The following is a 16,588-nucleotide window of genomic DNA, read 5'->3' on the forward strand; positions in this document are numbered from 1 at the left end:
GGCCCCTGGTGAAACCCACAGTCACCGTCCTGCAGGTTCAGGGCAAGGCACTGGAAACATGCTGGAGAGCTGAACTCCCCCCTGAGCCTGCACAAGGCGGCTTCTTCCTTTCAGTCTTTTTTTTTCTTGTTTTCTGATTTTAAATGGCATTATTCTTCCCACAAAAGCATAAAACAAAGGAACGACGCCTCACAGACAGATTAAATGCTAAGAGGGGTTTGGTGATGTGTTTCTAAGCCTCTCGAAGACCCTTAGGCCGGCTCAGACAGGCCACACTGCGCAGGGACCGGACGGAGCAGATGCCGGGTGGAAAACTAGTTAAGATGGCTCATTATTTTTAAAGCGATCTGTTCAAGCTCTTCGTTGATATTTGACAATCTCCAAGGTAAGCAGCACAGCCCCGCACCTCCGCGGCCAGCACGCAGCTTTTGACCCTACCCCCGAGGTTAGACGGTGGGGGCGGCGCTGCCGCTTTCCCTGCCTGATTCTGTCGTTGGGACGCGGCGCACGGAAGGGTCGGGCAGATCACGTCACCCGGGCATCCCGCGAAGTAGGCGGGGCACCCGGGGGCGACCTGTACCCGCGCAAAAATTCCTCTCACATTCGTAGTGAGGACCCGGGCGTCACCCCGGGTCGTTATTTTCCTTACTCATAAGTTTAAGGCATGACAAGCTTACTGCGCCTCGTCGGCAGAACCCTCCGCATTAGCTCTGAAGGTCAGGGCGAGCACCTCCCTCCATGTGGACCCCCTGCGCATACATTAATCTTCTGCTGCTCTCACCGCTCTATCCAGTTTCTTTCCGCGTAACCCCCACCACGGGCCGAACCGGGACGAAAGTTGTCGGGGATGGTATGTAAATGAAGGGGCCGGGCGCCGCTGGGGGTTGTGGGACGTCGTCCCCGCCCCACCCTCGCGTCGCGCACGCGGGCGGGGTCAGGGCGGGGCCTGGCTTACTTGTGGAGGCGGGGCGAGGAACGGAAGCAGTATGATGTCATCTCCGGGTCTCGCTCGCTGCGTCTTATCGTTGGGCCCCGCGACAAGATGGCAGACATCTCCCTGGATGAGCTCATACGGAAACGCGGTGTGACGGTGAAAGGGAGGTAAGCGGTCGGGAGGGCAGCGCCACGGGCCCGGCGGCCTCCGGTGGTTCATCTGTTCTCCCTTCTGGTCGTTCCGCTCCGGAGGGTGTGGGCCGCAGCCTGCCTCAGCGCGGCCCAGCCCTATTCCCCGCTCTCGCCTTCCCATTGGCTTAGGTGTTGGTCTGCGGGGCCGTGGCTTTGATGCGGATTGGTAGTGGTGGCTGTCGCTCAGGGCTGGGGCGGGCTGGGGCCGGGGCGGGGGTCTTTCCCCCCACCTCACCCCCCTGTGCCTGGAGCTGCCCGCTGCCCTCCGGCCCCGGCAGGGCAGGCCCACCCACCGCTTCTCCCCTGCCCTTCTCGGGCCCTTCTCGTTTCTCCCGAGTTTCCTGGCACAGCTCATCGCTTCACTAGCGCCTACGATCTGCTTCTCCCCGCTGATTAACCTAGTGGTGCTCCCAAAGCCGGGTTCAGTAGGGCCTCGGCACCCCCGAGCCCCCTCGGTATCCGGACAGCCCAAGCGCTGCTGCTGGGCCGCAGCTCTCCGTCAGGTAGTGCCCTAGGGTTGCTCGGTGCCCCCCGCGGGTCCCAGATGCGGTACGTTGATGAGCGGCACGGTGCATTGTGGGATTGCCGTGGGAGGTGTAGTGTGCCACGGGGAGCTGTAACTGTAGCGAAGCTGATGGGGATCCGCACAGGCAAGGTTTCAGGCTGCAATGGCTTCGTCGGCATTGCGCCCTGGCCCTTGGAAACTGTAGACTCTGTAAGCATAGTTAACGATAACCTGACAGATTGTTTGAAATGCTTGTGTGGATGTGGAGTGTGTTACATATTAGCTACAATATTAGACTCTCCAGTGTGTCTCCAGTGTAGGCTGGGCCATTTACCCTAGCACAGCTGTTGGCAGTTCTTATCTGGCTTCTCCTTTGGTAGCCTTTCATCTTTCCTTTTGCTATAGTCTCTTGATGCTTCTGAAGATCTTGTCCATGTCCATTATCTCCCCATCTGTGTTAGCTAAGTGTGCTCCCTTTTTGTTTGTTTGTTTTTTAATTTAATGGTCATTGGGGAATCTTAGGTTTTAACTCTTATATGTCTAGAGCAATATTTTGAAAGTTATCTGCTAAAGTATACATGCAAAACATTCGCACGCATGTTTAAATCCTAGTCTAGATAAGACCTTGTCTTTGCGCTTTCATTCACGTTCTCCTGCATATTTGGAACAGTCTTATGCTGCTTAGTATGCCAAGCACCTCCTTTCTCCTTTTTCAAATCCCTCCTTAACTCACTTCTTCCAGGAATTCTTTCTGCTTTTATTTGCTGAACAATAATCGCTCTGCAGCACTGTAAGAATTTTTGTGCCTTGCATTTCTCTTGCTTCTCATGTTGAGCTCACTTTATAAATTTCTGAGTTAGCTAACTTGACTTTGTGAAGGCTGGATAAAATTAATAAACTTAAATCATTATATCCATGCCTTTCAGTAGCCTAGATGAAATAACAGTAAAATCTTCACCTATAAAATGTACTAATCCACAAAGTATTCAAGCCAGAACTTGAAGTTCTGGAAAGTGAATTACATATTTGAGATTTTATTTCAGGTGCTGTGGCACAAAATGCATGAAGAGAGTTGCTTATCGGGATAAACATAAGTTTTCAGAGATGTTGTAATCTTCAGTACAGGGTTTCCTAACCAATTTCATTAGTTCGTGTCATTAACAGTTTTAACTAATTCTGCCTTAAATGCTGATATATACGTTTCTGGGTTTACTCTGACCTCTCTTATGCTCAATAAAAAGAACCACTCGTCAAGCCCTTCTGCAGCACCTTTCAACATAGCCAAATTAATGCTTTTTAAAATTGCAAGAGAAGTCTTGTTTTGTGACTGTTGCTTTATGGGTACTGTTATTCCTCTGTATTTTTCTGCATGTACTTTATTTAATAATATTCCTGTTTCATCTAGCTAGTGTGCTTTGGCTGTATGAGAGAGCAGCTGTAAGATTCTTAGCTTGGTAACAAAGTGGGACCCTAGTCCTAGCTCTCCAGTTGTCTGGACACAAGAATGAAAGAGACAGAAATGGAGGTTTAGTCTTTCATCTGTTTTTACAGATCTCTCCACTGAAAGCACATGACTGTAAATAACGTTAAGATTGTAGAGTTAGATCAGGAAATACTGATATACAGCTGTAGGAAGAATTCAGATTGCATCGTCATTTGAATTTGTGATGTTTGCCTTTTGAGTATTACAGCAAATTCTGGACATCTACTTTTAGACTTTGTAATACTGGACAATACATCTCAGAAAGCATATGAACACTGTAGCCCTCTATCTTATTTTGAATTTTAAAAAGCCAACTGCAAAAATATTTTTCAGTACCTTAAATTTAAAATTTCTCTTACCACTTTGTCATCTTTAAAAAAAAAAAAAAAAAAAAGGAAAATCAAAAACCTTAAATAATACTTAAAGGAGGAACTATTAAAAAAAATTAGACAAGCTATTTCCTTTTAGGGGAGATTTTGAAAAAGTGAATCAGACCTGTAACAGGAACTAATTTCAGCACTTAATAAATAATGGGCTGCTTCTTAGTAGTACTTGCTTACAAGTACAAATGCTGTCCTTTCTGTGAGCTGTTATCTTTCTGTGCTCAGTATTGTGATGTTGATGTGCTTAAAAAGTAAAGACCATTGGATGCAGCAGTTCTGTTAGTAGATTAAAGAAGAGAATGTGATGTTAAAAGATAATTTGATAAGTATTGTTGCTGGCAGTTAATCAACTTTGAAACTGGTGGCTTTGAACTGAAATTGGTACTGCTGCTTGTGCATCCTAAAATCCAAGCCTCTACACTCCCACAAATCTGAACTTGTTGCCCAGAATTCTTGAAATCACATCTGATTCCACATTTCCTTTGTATCAGGACATACTGTATTACAGAAGATGCTTTAGGCAGACCTGCTTAGTCCTAAAGCTAGAAAGTCTGTTTCTGTTCCTCTTTGTCTTCAAAGGTTTCCCAAAAGTACCTTAGTTGTTGATGAATTTTGTTTAAATGTAGTACAGACTTACCACAGCTGAAGTCAGACTCTTTACTTAAGTTTGTAAATGTGAGCTTAAGGTTGGATTTTGGAAATCAGTTCCTTAGCTGTTTACGCGGAAAGTAAAATCCAGCATAAAACAGCTTAGGAGCTCTACTGTTGTATTTGGACATCTAACCTGAGTGGATTTCTGTGCAGCAATAACGAGCTTTTGTTTGCAGCAACACAAATACTTTTATTGATACAGTATCACATCTTAAAATGTCTGAAACTTTTTTTTTTTTCCCCAGGCTTAACACAAGGCCAGTGTTTGGAGGTGTAAGATCTCGCATTGGGGTCCAGCAAAATATTCTAAACAGATCATCGCCAGCTGTCAGCTTCCAGCGGACATTTGATGCTCGACAGAAGATTGGACTCACTGATGCCCGACACAAACTGGGGGTTAAAGATGCTCGTGAAAAACTGGTTCAAAAGGACGCTCGGTTCAAAATCAAAGGGAAGGTGCAGGATGCTCGAGAGATGTTGAATTCCCGTAAACAGCAAAGTGTTGCTGCTGAAAAGGTGACCAAAGTGGTGGATGCCAGAGAGAAGATCAGCTTGAAAAGGAGTGCTCCAGCTACTATCAGCCCAACTATGGGGACAGTAAATCCAGCCATGAAAATCACCAAAACTATCCAAGTAGGTCAAGCAAGCCACCTCTGAGCCCCTCAGTTATTCTGCGGCAGTCCAGTAGAAATGATAATACATGACTATGTTTCCGTGTTTACAATAGAAGCAATGGTGATACAGTTCAGTCCAGCCTGTAGGGCAGGATTCAGAGCATTTTGGGTGTCCTTCTGGCTGCTTGGGGCTTTTTGTAGAATCCCAGCTTTCATTTAACTTTTCATTTGAATTTTGGGCCCAATAAAAGCTAAAGCAGTGTTCCTGTCAGCATTAAAGTAGTTGCCTTGAATGGTTAAGTAGTCTCTTTCCTACCTAAATACAAAGAAAATGTATGCATTTTTTGTCATTCTTATACCACCCCTCTTTGCAAGTCTGATATAGTGGATTGTCCTGTCTAGATAACTGATTTATCCTAGCGGTGGGTAACAGTTTAGAATATACATCTATGTTTGTATCTAAGAAGACCTAAAATTCAATGAGCCCTTCTACAATTTCTCTATTTCTACTTGTCTGGTTTTCAGGAAAGCCCTGGCTTCCAAGGATTGCCTGATTACATATTGCATTTATGCTGAGGCTCAAGATTTTATTTCAGTTGCAGTATGATCAGTTGATCACCTAACCTGCTGATTTCCTTTGACAATTTTCTAATTTCACTTTGCTGTGTGCGCAGTAACTTGATTGTTAGCAAAATTCTCATAGGAACAACTACTATTGAACTATTTGTGTGTTAGGTACAGTGGGTAGAGTCAGAAGAGAAGTTTCTAGACTGCCAGGATTGTTGTTTGAGGAGTGGTTTTGTTCCTCATCTTTACAAACATGTAACTGAATTTCCTGGCCTACCTCTTTCATTTTCCTCCTCCCAAAGATCAACAGCGTGCTTACACATACCCAGAAAATCTCCTATTCTCATCGGTTTGAAAGCCTAGATGAGTCTGCTTTCTGTTCAGCTGTGGGTTTTGCTCAAGAGCATCAAGCATATTTCTTTAAATTAGCCTAGGAAATTTTCTATTACTCGGCAGGTTTCCTGCCAGACTGATCTAAGAAAGAGAAAGGACTCTTGTGGCAGTAAGAAGGGCTAATCGCAGAGCAATAGAGCAGTCTGTTCAGTAGTCTTTAATTAGTAGGGTAATTAGTACTCATGCTGTCCTAAGCCAAATCACCACCATCAGCCATTAGGAATTGAACATTTTCTACAAAGTTTGTAGGAGTTAAAATGGTTTCCAGAGACTTAGTACAGCAGCAATTTGCTCTGACCTGATTTTTTTTTTTTTGGTATGACTTCATTTGACCTATAGTACTGTTTGTTAGACAAGATGGTGCAAGAAAAAATATTGTAGAATATAATGGTGATTAAGACTGTAGACAAAACCATGCATGTGAGCAATTATCTAATAATTTTTTTAAAGATGTATACTAAATTTCTAAATTGCCCATGGCCTTCCTCTCTTCCCAAATGCAGGAACAGAATCAGACTAAAGTATCTTATCTGAGATGCAGCACATATCTCTAATGTCCTGTACTGTGGTCTTGTTTCTTGTAAAGGAAAGAAAAAAGTCTTTGAAACCCAAAGAATTTCCATAGCGCTGCTGGTATTTCCACAGGATAGGTACCCTTGTTTCTGAATTGATTAGCAGATTGAAACATGATGGTGCTGTGATATAAGTTACAGCCTAGAGGGAATGCAAATCTGAAGATTTTACTGCCTGTATGTATTATTTTTTGTAAGAAGACCCATTCTTTTCTGTAATGGACAGCTTCCAGCTTTTTCAAAAGCCAAAGGGCATTTTTGAGGGAGTTGTTGATTAGTACAGCTACATTCCTTGACTACTAATGTAGCAGTTTCCCTGTTTCACAGGCTAACAGGCTGCAGTAGGGTCAGCTACACTACCCTGTGCATCACTTAGTCCAGTGCACCTAATTTCAGCTCTAGTGGGAAGGGACAGTATATACATCTCCTTTGAAATGGAACTGAACTAAATTGTGTTGTGTCCCAGCTTGTTTAAATTGATGAAAATGGGTATCTTTGGTTCCCTTTTAGCATAAAAGAAGAGAAGCTTACTGGCTGACTTACCCCATTCATGGTTTCATACTGGCAGAAACGTGGATCTAGTCAGTGCTGGCAGGGCTGGAGTTAAGTCCCTTTCCCACTAATCTTGGACTGAAAATCAAGTAATTTAAATCAGTTTCTCTGCGTGGCCTTAAGCTTTGATTTCTTCGCTTAAGTGAAGCTATCTCATATTGAACATGTTGCAGGAAACATAGATGTTCTCCAATAGCACATCATGTGTTTCAAGAGTAGGAGAGTGAGTTTCAATGAAGTAGTCTCAGCGTATCAATTAACAGCTTCAATCTTCTAAAATGGGACTCTGGTGGACTGTAGCATTTAATGCTTTGATTCTTTCCCTCTAACTGTAGCAGAAGGCTTCGGTTCCTGGACACTCTCATCCAGCAGGAATGAGGATCAATGTGGTGAACAACCATACACACAAACAGGTGTGTGCCCGCTTTGTGCTCTTTGTTACCTTTGGGGGGGGAAGGAAGGTGTCCATAAACCCTGGCAGGTGCAAAGAAAACTTCAAGTAGGAAAGAAAAGAGGAGTGTTTGGAAGTTCTCTAACAGCTTAGCTCCCTGTTCTCATGTGGTTGAGGTACTTCATGGTAATTGAGGTTTTCATTTGGTCTAATTGATCTTGATTCCTTGTGTGTTACATGCATACAAAGTAGGTGTTCCCAGTTTTTATCTATGTGCTAATGTGTTTTTTTTCTAAAGACTGTGACCTTTAGTTCTGTCTTTCTGTAAATTTCTTAGTGACACCACATCAGATCAAGTTGTTGGTTGTTTTGATTCAGCATCCTGCCAGCCTCTTCAGAGAATGGATATGATTGTACATGCTCAAATGCTCTACAGTGAGGTGGGAGAGGGTATAACCTTCCTGTGAAATCCCAGCTGTGGGTCCCTGCTGGAAACCGATAGTGAATGATATTAACTGTTATTCTGATGTACTATCAAAGTTGCCATATCCCTTATCAAGCAGACTTTTGAGGAAAACCTTAGAATTTGTACTGTCTCTTCTGGGATCAATTTCAAAGGCTTTTGTCACATCCCCCAGCCGTTCAGCCACCTTACCACCTTGGATGCTTTCAGAGAGGAATTACACGTTTTATTACTTTATTTTGTGTGTGTATACATAAAGTATTATATGAAATACTGGAAAACTAGCATTCGCCATATGTCCTGGGGTATTTTTTTGCCTCGATTATGGTAACTTTTGCTATTTGTGTATGTTATCTCTACGTTGACCTGCTGCCATCACCTATCCCAGATGTTGTCACTTAAGGAAGTGTCTTCATTATTCTGACCTCATCACTGTAAGCCTTGAAACTATTTCATTTGTCTCAAACTCAAGTCCATTGTCCTGATGGCTAGTGTTTTTCCCAGTCTTTTCTGTACATTTTTCCTCTGTTGTACTATGCCTTTTGTTTTTTTCCTTCATAGTATTTCTGTGACTGAAACAACTTTCCTGTTTGTAAACTAGAATCTTGCTGACTATGAAAACCCACTTACTTTGCAAGATGTCATTGCTAATCCCTCCATTCTTCTTCACCTTTCTACTCAATTAATGAGAAGCTGTTCTGAGTTGTGACTTATGTTCTGGGCAGTGCTGTTATGTGTATAGACTTTTTCTTAGCATTATTTAGAGTCTGACAAAATATTTGTGTAGGAGTTCGCCTCAGTATTTTAAGGCAGGGCTATGAGTGTTGAGTTGAACTGGGAAATTAATTATTCATTCAGTAAACCTCCTAGTGCAGTGTTTTCTAGTGCCAGATGAGTATGTGCTGTGCTGAGGAAAGTAGGCTGTTCAAAAGGAATGTTTGATTCAGATGTATTTGGCAGGCATCTGCTTAATTAAAAAAAAAAAAATCATATGCACAGGCTTCAACTTTAAAGGTAGCAGAGTGCTAAAAAGTAAGACACTGAGGCTTTATTCCATTAATGTGGTTTCATCAGTTCTGATGAGGTCTAAGGATTAGGGAAATCTGCATGTGGTTTCAGTACACCTAGGGAAACAGCTTTACTGTGGCTGGAAAACTTGGAAAACAAGTTTTCTGGAAAACAAGTTTGATTGTTTGTACACTGTTTTAAAATGGACTTGCATACCTTCAGCTTTGTGCCTCCAAGCTGCAAGGACCAAGAATAAAATCCAGTGTAGTCACGTTTATTACCTGAAGAAGGCTGGAGGCAGGGGAGAACTACTTATTTTGGAAATGATGTCTAGATTAAGTGTACCTGCTTGTAAACTGTTACCTTGCTTCTCTTCAGGGTCTGTATGACATGGAAGATGATGATGAAAGTGTCTCTCCCCTTACTAGCAAACAGATGAAAATCACCACCACAAACAGTTTCCTGCACAACGCGGTAAGGGATTATCTGAACAGTCCCCACCACGCCATGCTCACATTGGGTGGACACACAGGCTGCAGCTTTACAGGGCTTATGTTCTTTTAAAGTATGTAAACGATGATTTCTCCTGAAATGTTTGCTCTTCACCCCACCCTTCCCTTTGTGCCAATGCTTCTAGGGACAGACTCCCTTTTAGGCTAACTGTGGTTTTATAGGCCTTTTGCAGGCAGAGTGTGTGCTTTCTCCCTTGCTGGCAGGTTGCTGCATGTTAGCCCTCGACTTTCTTCTTGGGGAAGTGCTTTGAACCTATCTTGTTATTATTCGAGCAGGCAAGCACGGGAAGCTTTCTGCTGCTGGACATCAAAGCAGGAAATGTCTTGTCATGCAAAATCTTAGCTGGCAGCTTGTTGGGGAGTACTGATGCTCTGGAGAAGGTGGAATTTCCACACAGACAAATGTGAGGTCCTGCTCTTGGGATGGGATAACCCTCTGCATCTTAAGCAAAGAACTGACTGGCTAGAAAGCGACTTTGTAGGAAAGAGCCTGGCAGTCCTGCTGGGTGATGTACGAAGAATGAGTTAGCAATGCATCCTTGCAGCAGTGAAGGCCAACTGTAGATTATATATCAGACCATCGCTAGCAAAACAAGGAAGACAATTATTGCTATCTGTTCGGCATTTTGAGAATGCACCTGTAGTACTGTGCCTATTTTTGGGCTCTGCGATATAACACAGACACTGACAGACTGGAACTAGTACAACAGGGTGGTCAGGGAGATGAGGAGAGTGAGAGAGCAGTGTCTCTTAAGGCTGAGAAGGGAAGGCTGTAGTGAGATCTGTCCGTGCACTTTCACTGCCTAATACACGGTCATGAAAAAGGTCATGAAAAAGGCAAAACCCAGCTCCTTTTCAGGAGTGAACAGGCAGAAAATGAACCAACAAATGTGTTGCAGCAAAAGAAGCTCCAGTTAGATATGGGGGGGAGTTGTGCAGTTCTCAAGGTATTGGTCAGCCTCTGGCATACGGACCTGGAGAGGTTGTAGAATTGCCGTACTCTGGCAATGTTAAACTGGATGAGGCCCTGAGCCAACCCGATGTGTCTTTGAAGCTAGCCATTTTAGACACAAGGGCTGGATATGGGTTTGTCCTAAATTATGCTGTAGTTCTAAGAAAGCAAATTAAAGTGGTTTTACCATCACACAGGCAGTTCAGTGCAATGGTAATCCCATGGGTTTTTTTCTCATGTGAGTATTCAGAATAGAGATCCTGGCTATTTGTGATCCTTAAAATCAGTCTTATCAGGTTTTTTTGCAGGAGTAAATGTGTTATCTCCAGTATTCACAGCAGCTGCCAAGCACATATTTTTTTCTGGCTTTAAACTCCCCAGGTAGTTCCAACTAGAAAGGTTACACTCCATGTCTTTGCGTGCCCTAGCTTGGTGTTTCTGAAGAAGTATTGCTGTTTGTACTAGGGCAGCTCAATCTTAATGAGTAATCTTTGTATACAGTTTGTAAAGTACTTGAAAATCTTTGGATAAAAGGAGCTTTTCACATTGCACTGATAGAGTTCATTTAAGAAGGGTATGAAACTAGTGAGGGGAGTGCTCTTGTGGGATAAACATATGCACAGAAACTTTAGTTTTTGTCTCAAAGCCGAAAGTTTCCAGCGCTGTAGTGGTTCTGACACCAGGAGGGACATGCAGTTCTTAGTGCACGCTAGTAATGCTTTCCTGCTGCTGCTGGTGCTTGAAAAGGAGGGATGACTTTTGTACCCTGCAGCTTTCAGAGATACTTTATTCTTTCTTTCTGTAGGCTGGGCTCAGTGGCAATAAATTCTCTTTGTCCAAGACTGTTCCGCTGACTAAAGTGGTCCAGAATGATACGTACACAGCCCCACCTGCACCTCCCTCTCCTATGCGGACGAAGGCCTTGACAAACATGTCCCGGACCTTAGTGACAAAGGAGGAGCCTCCAAAAGAACCAGCACCTGTTGAGGTGAGCTCAGGGAAGTGAGAGATGCTTTTTATAGAAGTCTCTGAAACTTGCTGTTCATCAGTTAGGCAAGCAACTCATTTCTGCTTGCCTTCCACCATTATTTCTTGGATTCCATCAAGCTTATTCTGGTAACTGCAACCCATGTCCCAAGAATTTGAAACCTGTCTAAATATCCTTTTCCTCAGTGTTTGAAAGATGGGAAATTCTCAGTGTATCTTGTTTCTCTCAACTTTTTTTATCTAGCATGGGAGCACATGGTCCTGGAGGAATCCATGTTGCAGGGAGGTGGCAGTTGTTTGGACACTCCTTGGAGACTTCTGTGTCCCTAAGAATAGTGTTTTAGCACTACTAGTTACATTGTCTTCTGTCCGCTTCTGTTAGGAAGGAGAAAAACAGGATTCTTCCAAATACAGCTTCTGCTGTCCATATGAGACCTTTTGGGCAATTTGTAGACAACCTGCCTGGAATTGCTTTGCCAAACTGCCTGGTTTTGGGTACAGGTAACCCACGAGGTGTTCCCAGGCATGTTGAATTCAGCATGCTCTTGAGGGACTGGAGCCATATTTTGGGGTATACTGGCTGGTGTAGAGTGTAGCAGAGACACGCACTTAAAAGTGTGGGCATGACCAGAGAGGACTGTGTATGTATGCAGAGTAAGTTCATGTTGTACTTGGGAATGAAAGAGAAAAGTTACTCCAGAGAGAAATTAGCATGGAAAGGGGGCTCCTTTTCACCAGCAGATGAGCTGGGCTTTTGTAAGCATTGATACTTCCCTTTACTAGCTGGTAGTTCTCGCCTTTGTGTGCATGTACAGACTTTCCCAGACATCCCTTTAGTAACTTTCTTTTAATGCTTTGCTGTGCTGTCTTGTTTGATGCGTTTTTGACCTTTATGTGATGCATTTGTTTGTGTTGGCAGCTGGCATTCAGTCCTTTGGAAGGCACAAAGATGACCGTAAACAATCTGCATCCTCGAGTCACAGAGGAAGACATTGTTGTGAGTGGTGTTTACTGCCTAACTGTGGATGAGTGATGCTTCCTTCCCTTAACCTACCTCTTTTGATAAATCACTTGTTCTATGGTGAATGCAATGAAGAGGAGTATAATGTGGGTTTGCTTTCCTTGCAAAAGCTTTGAAAGTTCCTGATTTTTTTGTTTGTTTGTTTGTTTCGTGTTTGTTCACTATTTTAAAAAAAGCGTGTGCTTAAGAAGTTGGGACAAAATAACCAGGGTGTACTGAGATACCTGACATCGCTTAGAATTCATGTCAAATCATGCTTGGTGTTGTCCTCGAACTTACACCCCTATCCAAATTATCTAGGTGCTTCCATTCTCAGCAGACTGAGAACAAGCCTGGTCTTCATGTGTGACAAACGGTATAGAATACTGGCCTTGAACTCTTCTGCTTGTGTGGGTAGCAATATGGAGCTTTGTGCAATCTGTATTACTAATGCCAAGTACTCATACCATAGCAAACACAAAATGAGACAAGTGGCAAGATTCTGCCATGTATTTACTAAGCAGGATGGGTGGTGCAATTGGGAAACTAAGCCTTTCTTGCTCAGTGTCTTTAGCTGAAGTGGTACCTTTGATGTGACCATGGTTGTGACTAACTCTCTGCCCTCAGGAGTTATTCTGTGTGTGTGGTGCTCTGAAGCGAGCCCGGCTGGTGCATCCTGGAGTGGCTGAGGTAGTATTTGTGAAGAAAGAAGATGCTATCACAGCATATAAGAAATACAACAACAGGTGCTTAGATGGTAAGTTTGAAGCCAGAGTTGCATTTAGGATAGATAAATCAACGAGGACCCTTCTGCCTCAGCAGAGAGTTTTAAAAGCATCTCAGAACTCATATGCTACCGAGAGAGGAAATACCAGAAAATCAGTTTATGAGCCAGGCAAAGTAATATGATGCTATGTAACTAGCTGAATATATGCACGGTTGATTTAAGGGAAATTCAAAAAAGGTTTTCCTAGAAAGAGAGTGCTCAAAACTAGAGGTGGGGTCCTGGTGATTCCTCTGGTGTAACTTCCAGATTAAATTTCTTTTGTTTCTAATCCAGTGCCAAAAGCTAGATAGTCCTTAGGAAAACTTTACTGGCTTACAGAATAGCTGTTTGCAAAGTACGAGTAAAACTAATATTTGCAAAACTCTCAAGGAGGTCAAAGGCATTTTGAATCAGACCTGTAAAACAGTATCAGCTTATCCATAAACTTTGAACAGTGGAATTGTTCATCTGGATCCACCTGCAATGTTGTTACAGGCTCAAATTAGCTGTTAATTTTTAGCTGGAAATAGATGCTTTTTTTTCTCTAGATAAGTGACATGTTACGAATGTCAGATAAGGAGTAGACAGCTGAGAACAGGAGATTGTGTTGTGTCTCTGCTAGGGGTTTTGTACCTATATGTAATTTCTTAATTAGAGTGAGTCTTATATGGTACTGAGTGTTTCAGTGGCTCTTCTGTTGCTGTGATTTTGCAACAATAGGTATATCGACTGTTCTTTGTCGTGTTTCCCCAGCCTGTGGAACTCTGTTGCTTGCACTGATGTGTGATATTTCTGGGGTCTTACCTTACTGCTATTCTGATGTAAGGATTTTTTTATTGTGTTTGTTTAGGTCAACCAATGAAATGCAATCTTCATATGAATGGGAACGTCATCACCTCAGACCAGCCTATATTGCTGTAAGTGTCCTTTGGATGGGGGGAAGAACCAAACATGTTTGCGGGTTCTGTTTCGAGGAGAACCTGAGGGGAGTAAAACCGTTGGCAAATTATTGTCCCATGAATATTATCCTTCTCTTCCTCTCTGTGGTGCTCTATGATGAGCTGAGTGTGGTATAGTTTGCCTCCATAGTGTTCCCAGCCCTGAGACTCAAAACAAGTCTGAGATGGGGAGGTTTTCTTGTGATGAAAGCATATTTAAAACCTCTATCTCTAATATTGGGAAGGGGGCAACACCAAGAACAGTAAATGCAGACATAGTGTTAAACTTTATTTCATAATGAGAGGTTAAATACTGCTTTTTTTTTTTTAATCCTCCAGCCGATTGAGTGATACCCCTTCAGTGAAGAAGGAAGGGGAACCACGCCGGTCAAGTGCAAGCGCCTCCTCAAATCCCCCAGCTGAGGTGGACCCTGACACTATCTTGAAGGCACTCTTCAAATCCTCAGGGGTCTCTGCCTCTGTGCAGCCTACAGAATTCAAAATTAAACTCTGAGAAGGGAGAGTGAACAGTGGACTGGAAAACTCATTTAAGTTGGGGAATGAGAAAAGTGCAGGAGTGCAGATGTTGTTTGCATTTGCCTGCCTTGAAATCTTTTTGTTTTCTATGATCGCTACCTTACTGTACAGTAGTGTTTCCTCTTGTGTGTGTACTTTCTGTTTTCATAGTTGGAGTTTTCTTCCATGATTTTTTTTTTTCCAAAAGAATAACTTCCCCCCCTCCCCCCTTCTGCCAGTAATGTAATACCAAGCATATTACCATGTAACTCCCTCCTTTATTCAAAAGCCCCTAGTGGCTATTAAAAGTGCACATAGACTTTGAGGGAAGGAGTGGTGATCTCCTCCTCGCTTCTTCTGACTGACATGTAACTAAAAGGTGCATTCCCTTGATTATCAGCAGGCAAGAATACCACATTGTTTCTGAAATTGCTGTGCTGGGTACAGTCAAGTGCGTCTCCACACAGGAGGCACCATCTTGCATCTTTGACTTGTATGCATTCGGTGCTGTACTGCTTCATTCTGGCTGTTGGATGTTTTTCTGCTCAGCAGCTGTGATGTTGAGAAGAAGCGTGAAAAACTGAGCTTCCCACTCTGCATACCAAGCAATGGAGGCATCAGGCAGAAAGAACATCTGCACAAGAGCACCATCCATTGTGCTGTGGGGGCTGTGCTTCAACTGTGGTAATGCAGAAGGGGGGGGGGGGGAGGAGGAGGAGGCTCTGTCATTTGTACAATGAATATATTAGGCCTGTAGGGTCAGGCTCAGTTGCTCTCATCTTTCTGGACTGAAAAATAGGAACCTATCTTGTGTTCCGAGCTAGAGGAAATCCAGCTGTTTCACTCCCATTAAACTGTATTGCATCCTCCTGCTGATGCAGGGACATTAATTTTTTTTTCTTACCTTCTAACTTACCCAGTCTCCTATAAAAAGGAAGGAGATGGGGCCTTTTTCTGATACTACTACATAGGAAACAGTTGTCTTGCACCTGAGAAATCACTTCTTTGAGAGATGTCATTTGGGCAATGTTTGGCTGCTGTGCGGGCATGCTCCTGGCATGCAGGGATTTGGAGGATGATTGCTGCACTTCATGGCTTCAGGGAGAGGTTTTGGAGAGGAGAGCAGTTAATACTCTGTAAGGAACACAGAGGAGTGTTAATCAAGTCCCATGAGAGCCTCAAGGATATACCTTGGGCCGGTGAGTATCTGTGATGAGCCACAGGCCACTAGGTGGCACTTCCAATACCTCCTTTGTTGGTACATTCTTCTTGTCATGGATATTTGAAGTCCCAATAGCTCCATTTGTTTGTATTTGTTCAAACTGTATTATATAAGAGAGGAAAGCTGAGAGCTACTTCCAGAATTCTGGTTGGGGTTTGAACTTGATCCGTCTAGTTAGGAGACTAACCTAATCCATTCTGTTTGGCTCCACTGAACTTTAATGAACTCTCTATAACTGTTAAGTCCAGATTCCATTTCTTGGCCAACACTGTTTCATTTGCTTTCTTGTTCTGTATTATCTCTTCGCTCTATCTAGCTCGCACAAACCATTCCTCTAGCTCACTGTATCCCTTTTAGCCGTGGAAATAACAGGACTCGGCAGGACTTGTTTTTATGGAGTACTCTTTGGGTTGGAAGCCGACGACACCGTTATTGGTAGGGTGCTTCATGTGAACCGCAGGTGTTTATAGGGGAGGGGACCTAAGATGGCTATTGTTCTCCTTTTTTAGATTGCCCATCAAACACCTGTGTTTTATTAAAAAAATTAATGGGGGAGGGGGAGGAAACATTAGGGGTTGGAGAAGATAATGTATTATCTGTTTCTGAATAAACGTTTGTTATACAGAGAGTGGATTCGAAGCCTTTTTAGATGCTGTGAAGCAACTAAAGATAGGTGGAGTTGTTCCAACATCGAATCAAGCATGCTTTTAGAAGACAATAGAAACTTCAAAACTGGTACTATGATGAAGAGCAAGAGGAGTATATGGATGAGAGAATTGATACTCATAAGCCTTTTAATCTGAATCATCAAAATTAGTAGCTGGTTATTGCTACTAAGTGGGAACAGTTTGTGTCCCTACCTAGTTCCAGTTCTGTTCTTACAGAAAAAAAAAAGAATGGCCTTTTTTATTGACAGTCTTGTGATTTTAGAAGTAATTTTATTAAAAAAAATACAGTTGTGAAATCTGGGTACCTGTTCTAGGTGGAG

The 16,588-nt window shown here is 43.0% G+C and overlaps 1 protein-coding gene across 1 annotated transcript; it reads left to right on the top strand.

Moving 5' to 3' along the window:
* Positions 1-1,013: 1,013 nt before the first annotated feature.
* POLDIP3 (DNA polymerase delta interacting protein 3) lies at positions 1,014-14,589 on the top strand. Its single transcript, XM_082490403.1, has 9 exons — positions 1,014-1,101; positions 4,393-4,780; positions 7,181-7,258; positions 9,086-9,181; positions 10,977-11,159; positions 12,078-12,155; positions 12,786-12,915; positions 13,775-13,841; positions 14,202-14,589. The coding sequence occupies exons 1-9, from the start codon at positions 1,043-1,045 to the stop codon at positions 14,374-14,376; spliced, it is 1,254 nt and encodes a 417-aa protein (XP_082346529.1). The 5' UTR covers positions 1,014-1,042; the 3' UTR covers positions 14,377-14,589.
* Positions 14,590-16,588: the final 1,999 nt, after the last annotated feature.

The sequence above is a fragment of the Vanellus vanellus genome, assembly GCF_965231255.1.
Source record: "Vanellus vanellus genome assembly, chromosome: 1".
Lineage (NCBI taxonomy): Eukaryota > Metazoa > Chordata > Aves > Charadriiformes > Charadriidae > Vanellus > Vanellus vanellus.

What these genes read in the sequence shown, in the direction of transcription:
- POLDIP3 (XM_082490403.1), top strand. Translation starts at nt 1,043, where the DNA reads ATGGCAGACATCTCCCTGGATGAGCTCATACGGAAACGCGGTGTGACG. An exon ending in TCACAGAGGAAGACATTGTT is followed by an intron (nt 12,156 to 12,785) that starts GTGAGTGGTGTT and finishes CTCTGCCCTCAG; the next exon opens with GAGTTATTCTGTGTGTGTGG. An exon ending in CAACAACAGGTGCTTAGATG is followed by an intron (nt 12,916 to 13,774) that starts GTAAGTTTGAAG and finishes GTGTTTGTTTAG; the next exon opens with GTCAACCAATGAAATGCAAT.